The 6,492-nt window shown below is 38.6% G+C and overlaps 1 protein-coding gene across 1 annotated transcript; it reads right to left on the bottom strand.

Moving 5' to 3' along the window:
* Positions 1-4,271: 4,271 nt before the first annotated feature.
* On the bottom strand, positions 4,272-5,320 carry LOC129621146 (olfactory receptor 11G2-like). Its single transcript, XM_055537222.1, has one exon. It carries the CDS (start codon positions 5,208-5,210, stop codon positions 4,272-4,274), a length of 939 nt encoding a protein of 312 aa, XP_055393197.1. The 5' UTR covers positions 5,211-5,320.
* Between the last annotated feature and the right edge of the window lie 1,172 nt (positions 5,321-6,492).

The raw sequence follows: 6,492 nt of genomic DNA, 5'->3' as shown, positions 1-6,492 counted from the left end.
CTTAAAGCTAATCTGATAGCTTATGACATACTTGGTGAGAGAAGGAGCTGTATTATGGCATTAAACAGAACAACACCTAAATTTAAAGATGCCAGATATTCTAAAATGCAAATCTTGTCATCTCTTCCTTGCTTTCCATCCCTATATATTTCCTTCCCACCTATGGGATCAAGTTCAACATCTTTAGCATATCTAAGTTCCTGCATGTGTAAGTTCATCTCCTTTGAGGAGCTCCACACTCAACTGTGCATTCAGTCATATATTAGGAATGTTCTACATGCTCCTTTTACTGTTTGTAACATCACCAACCACCATCATTCCCTCACTTCTATCTAGAAAACTCCCAACTTGTCATAAAACTCAGCTGAAATATCAGCTTCTCTGTGAACACTTCTCTGACATTTCCCACCTACACCCCCCAAACCTGTACTCTTAGTCCAACACTGCTCTGTGCTCTGGCACCTTATGCATTCCTCTCTCTCAGCAATTGTTTTTTTTTTTTTTTTTTTGGAATTGTTAACACATCTGTGGCCCCATAAGTCAAGAGTTCCTCCAGAACAAGGATTCTATCATATTCACCTATGCATCATCAATGTCAAATGTACTACTTAAAACACAATTAAAAGTTTAAGAAGCCCTTGCAGGCCTCATAGTTCCTTGTATAAAAAGGCATATCCTCTGATCTATATACCACCATCAGCAAGACCAAAAAGGGGGCTGCAAACTGTCATCTCCTAATAAGTTACCCTCTTCCCCCTCCCTACCAACCCCTTTCTTCAACCATCAGTGTGGGAAACATCAATACAATTCCACTGTGCTATTTTTCTCAAAGTGGCCCTGACCTGACTTCACTGGCAGCCCTCCTTGTCTCTTTTGCCACTTCAAGGTTTTTATCCCTCTCTTCTCTAAAAGCTATGCTTTGAATTTCAGCCTCCCTTCAGAGGAAGAGGACAAAGAGGAAGGGAGAGTAAAGAAAACACAGTAAGTCATTTATCTAAAATTACTTATGAAGGCTCCTAATCTCCTAATCTTAATTTACTACACTTCCACCCACTCTCATTACAAAGCAGGACACAGGAAGCCAAGAGCTACACTGTCTAATATGGTAACCACTAGCTACAGATAGCTACATGTGGCTACTGAGCACCCCAAATGTGAATCCAAGCTGAAATATGCTGTTAATATATATAAAATTCACCCCAGTTTGCAGGATGAAAAAAATGAATGCAAGATATCTGGTTAATAAATTTATATTGACTACATGTTGAAATGATGTTTTAGGCTAATAGATTATTAAAAGTAAATTTACTATTTCTTTTTAATGTGGTAACTAGAAAAATGTACCCTATACATGTCACTTGCATGTGTGGCCCACCTATTTCTATTGGACAGCTCTGCTTTAGCCTTATGTGTCCTGAGAATAGAAACAGAGGAGGTGCTCTCTTCCTCCTTGAACTCATACACATCAAAACTGTGGCTAACAGTGGAGGAGGCTGAATCCAGTTAGCTCAGGTAGGAAGTATCTCTGAGATTCAGCACAGGCTCTGCCTGGTATACCTGAAGAGTGGGTAACACTGGGCAGCCTCAGAGAAAATTCCTTCAGGTGTCAAGGGTTTGCACATCTCAAGTGGACTTGACCTTACATATCTACCTCATATCCAAAATTATTCCTTTCTTTAAAGTTATTCCTGGTCAGATAGTGCAGTTTCTAACAATTATGTGCACAAAGGGTGAAAGAAATTCCTGAGGTGGAAATCTACATTTGGAAAAAGAGGAGAGACTTCCTTGCTCTGTCCTCCAAGGTGCCCTTTTGTTTTGCTCTTTGATGACAAAAGGGCACCTTGGAGGACAAAGCACAGTTGGAGTTGGGGAGTGGAGAAGTAACACTTTACAAATATTTTTAAATGATCTCTCATTTGGTCCATATGGGCTCTTAATCACTTCAGTCATGGCCAATACTGTGCAAGTCTATGGACTGTAGCATGCTAGGCTCCTCTCTCCATGGGATTCTCCAGCAAGTATACTGTAGTGAGTTGCCATTTCCTTCTCTAAGGTATCTTCCCAACCCAGAGATTGAACCTTTGTCTCCTACATATCCTGCGTTGGCAGGCAGGTTCTTTACCACTAGTGCCACCTGGGTAGCCATTGATCCATATAAAACCCAAAAAAAATATTCTTTTAAAAATTTGGAGTGAAAGTTTCTTGCTGAGGCAGAACCAGAAGACAGTCTTCATCAGTTTTGTCCAAGAGACAATTATTATGATTTTCATAAGATAAGGAAATGTAGGGGAGTATAGCCAAAAATTTCTCCTCTTGATTTGTACTTATGCAGACCTCTTTTGAAGTTCAAAATTTGGTTTAAATAGGCATTTTTTCTTTATATAAAATAAGAGAATTATAATTTAAAAGATAAGAACCATAAAATTCATAGAAGAAAACACAGGAAGAACACTCTTATCACAAATCATAGAAGCATCTTTTGGGGATCTGTAACTTACAGCAAAGGAAACAAAAGCAAAAATAAATAAATAGGACCTAATTAAACATAAAACTTTTGTATAGCAAAGGAAACCATCAACAAAAGATAAATACAACCTTCTGAATGGGAGAAAATATTTGCAAATGATATGACCAACAAAGCCATTAAAATACAAAATATATAAACAGCTCATACAACTCAATCTTAAAATATATCAACCTGATTAAAAATGGACAGAAGACCTGAATAGATGTTTTTCCAAGATGGTATATAGGTGGCCAACAAGCAGATGAAAAGATACTCAATGCCACTAATCATCAGAGAAAGGCAAATCAAAAACAAAATGAGACATCTTTTCACACCTAACAACATGGCCATCATCAAAAAGTCTAGAAACACCAAATGTTGGTGAACATATAGACAAAAAAACCTTTGCCCGCTGTTGGTGGGAATGTAAATTGGTGAAACCACTTTGGAAAACACTTTGAAGTAAAAGTAGAACTACCATATCATCCAGCAATTCCATTCCTAGGTATATATTTGATGAAAAAGAAAATGCTAATTAGAAAATATATACACAACCCAATGTTCATAGCAGCAGTTTTTCAATAGCCAAGATGTAGAAGCAACCTTAGTGTCTATCAACAGATGAATGGATAAAGAAGAAGATGAGTATTCTATGTATACATATACATAAAATGTGTGCATGCTGCGTGTTCAGTCAATCATGTCTGACTCTTTGCAACCCTATGGACTGTAGCCCACCAAGCTCCTCTGTCCATAGGATTCTCCAGTCAAGAATATTGGAGTGGGTTGCCATTTCCTCCTCCAGGGGATTATCCTGACCCAGGTACTCAGTCTGCATCTGCTACATCTCCTGCATTGCCAGGAAGATCCTTTAGCACTGAGCCACTTGAGATTCCCTAATGGAATATTACTCAGCCATAAAAATAATGAAATCCTGCCATTTGCTACACCATGGATGGACTGGGGGGTATTATGCTCAGTATAATAAGTCAGACAGAGAGAGACAAATACTGTGTGTTATCACCTGTATGTGGAATCTCAAAACAAGCAAATAAATATAACAAAACAGAAACAGACTCAGAGATACAGAGAACAAACTAGTGGTTACCAGTAGAGAAAAGGAAGGGGAGACAGACACAAAAGGAGATTAAGAGATACCAACTATTGTGTATTAAATAAATAAGCTACAAAGACATATTGCATAACATAGGGAACTAGAGCCATTATTTTATAATAACTGTAAATTGAGCATTATCTATAAAAAGACTGAATTACTATTTTGTATAGCTAAAATGAATATGAAACTGTATATCAATCATACTTTGATAATAAAGTATGATTGGGAGAAAAGAAACTACTGAAATTCGTACTTGGCAACAATAAGAAATGATAAATTTTGGTACAATTTTTATTGATAATAATATATTACCAACATTGTAATAAAATATGTATTGAGTGCCAGGCACTGTTACAAATGTTTTCATATATTAACTCACTCAATCTCAAACACTCTATGATGGAGATATGATTTAACTTGGTCATCTCCAGTTAAAATTAGGAAACCAGATAAATATCAACTTAACTAACTAGTCACTCAATCCGTAAATAATAGAGAAGACTGAATTTTAAGAAATTCTCCTCTGGAAATATTTATTTTAGATCTAGTAACATTTGTTACTTTTAAGTATAATTTTCCTTGACTCTTTACAACAGTCCTCAAAAGGAACTTTAGCTCACCAAAGTGTCTCCCATTCAGGAGTTATTTCTAAAGTTTACACATAATTTTCTTCAGAGCAACCTTCATCTCCTTATTCCTGAGGCTGTAGATCAGAGGATTTAAAAGTGGAGTTGCAATTGAGTACAACATGGTCAAGAACTTCTGCAGCCCAGGCTGACTGGCTACCCCTGGGCTTACATACATCACTGTGACTGAGCCGTAAAATAGGAACACAACTATCAGGTGGGAGGTACATGTGGAGAAGGCTCTTCTCCTACTTGAACCTTTGGGAACCTGAACCACAGCTCGAAGTACCAGCGTGTAGGACACAAGAATGTAGAACAAAGTGATGAATGTTATCACAGCACTGAACGTGCTACAAGTCAGAGCTGTCTTGGGGACAGGAACACATGATATGGCCAGCATTGCCCCAAGATCACAGAGGTAGTGATCAATGACGTTTGAACCACAGAATGGAACTTGGGAGATAAGGGCAGCAGGTGTGACTAACCATAAGAATCCACCCACCCAGGAAGCAGACACAAGGGTTCCACAGACTTTCCTGGTCATTATGGTTGGGTAGTGCAATGGACGGCAGATGGCAACATATCTGTCAAATGCCATGAGGGCCAGGAAGAAGAGTTCTGTGGCACAAAGAGAGAGGAAGATGTAGAACTGTAGGATACAGCCATGATAGGAGATGGTCTTGGTCTTGGATAGGAAGTTGAACAACATGCTGGGCACATTGGAATTGATGTAGCAGATCTCCAGGAATGAGAAGTTGGCCAATAAAATATACATGGGAGTGTGGAGTTGCTGGTCCCACCACACAGCACAGATAATAGCACTGTTGCCCAACAAGGTCAAGATGTAAATGATGGAGAATGAAACAAAAAGGAGAATCTCTATTTCTTGGCTACACAGGAAACCCAGCAGGATAAATTCATGAAAGTTAGCAGTGACACTCTTGTTATGCAAAACATGCATTTTCCTCTAACCTATAATGTGCACAGACATAATCAGAAGTGCATATTAAGAGTCTATTTTATTCAGTTTTTCTTGCCTCAATTTCTCATTGGAAGTAAGTGGCATTATAAGTAGAGAATAAACTGGAATATCAGTATTTAGTCAATATGAAGAATTTTTCTCAAAATAGCATTGACATAAGACAGAATAACACCATTGATAATATTACTTTAAATATTACTTCACTTTAAATAGTTCTTCTAGAACATTTTCTTCCAATTTTAGCCTGTAAGAAAAATAGAGATAAAAATGAATCATTAAACACCTGAACAAGCCACCTTTGTTTAACTCAAGTAGCGCTAAAAAGCTTCAGAAATGTAGTCACACCATTAAGCTGGACTTGAATTATCTCATTGCCTACTCTATCATTTTGATCATCATCACAAGGTCCATAAGCTCTCCTCCCTATTTAACTACATTACTATAGACTCTTGGTAGATCACGATAATAATGCATACCTCTAAATAAACACACTAATTCATTTATGTTTCCATTTTTTAAAAACTTATATTCCCAGTTGATTCTGATGTGAAAAATACACCTTGCTTTAAGAATTACTGTTATGCTACATGGGTATGGACTTCCATGATAGCTCAGTTGGTAAAGAATCTGCCTGTAATGCAGGAGACCCCTGTTCGATTCCTGAGTCAAGAAGATCCTCTGGAGAAGGTTTAGGCTATCCACTCCAATATTCTGGCTTGGAGAATTTCATGGGGTTATAAAGAGTTGGACACAACTGAGAAACTTTCACTTTCACTTATATGAGATTAATAGCCAGAGAAGTTTGAACCTAGAGGTTTTTCAGAAGCTATGCTGCTGCTGCTGCTAAGTCGCTCCAGTCGTGTCCGACTCTGTGCGACCCCATAGACGGCAGCCCACCAGGCTCCCCCATCCCTGGGATTCTCCAGGCAAGAACACTGGAGTGGGTTGCCATTTCCTTCTCCAATGCATGAAAGTGAAAAGTGAAAGTGAAGTCACTCAGTCGTGTCCGACTCTTAGCGAACCCATGGACTGCAGCCTACCAGGCTCCTCCTCCCTTGCATGGGACTTTGCAGGCAAGAGTACTGGAGTGGGGTGCCATTGCCCTCTCCATCAGAAGCTATGAATTCACAACAAAGAAAGCAAAATATGGAGGTTACACTACTGAGTTAGAGGCTGTGCTGTGCTTAATCACTCAGTTATGTCCAACTCTTTGCAACCCCATAGACTGCAGCCTGACAGGCTCCTCTGTCCTTAGGGATTC

The sequence above is a fragment of the Bubalus kerabau genome, chromosome 10 (genome assembly GCF_029407905.1).
Source record: "Bubalus kerabau isolate K-KA32 ecotype Philippines breed swamp buffalo chromosome 10, PCC_UOA_SB_1v2, whole genome shotgun sequence".
NCBI classification, from domain to species: Eukaryota; Metazoa; Chordata; class Mammalia; order Artiodactyla; family Bovidae; genus Bubalus; species Bubalus kerabau.
Note: the sequence above shows the minus strand (reverse complement) of the source record. Positions and strands in the feature narration are given on the sequence as shown.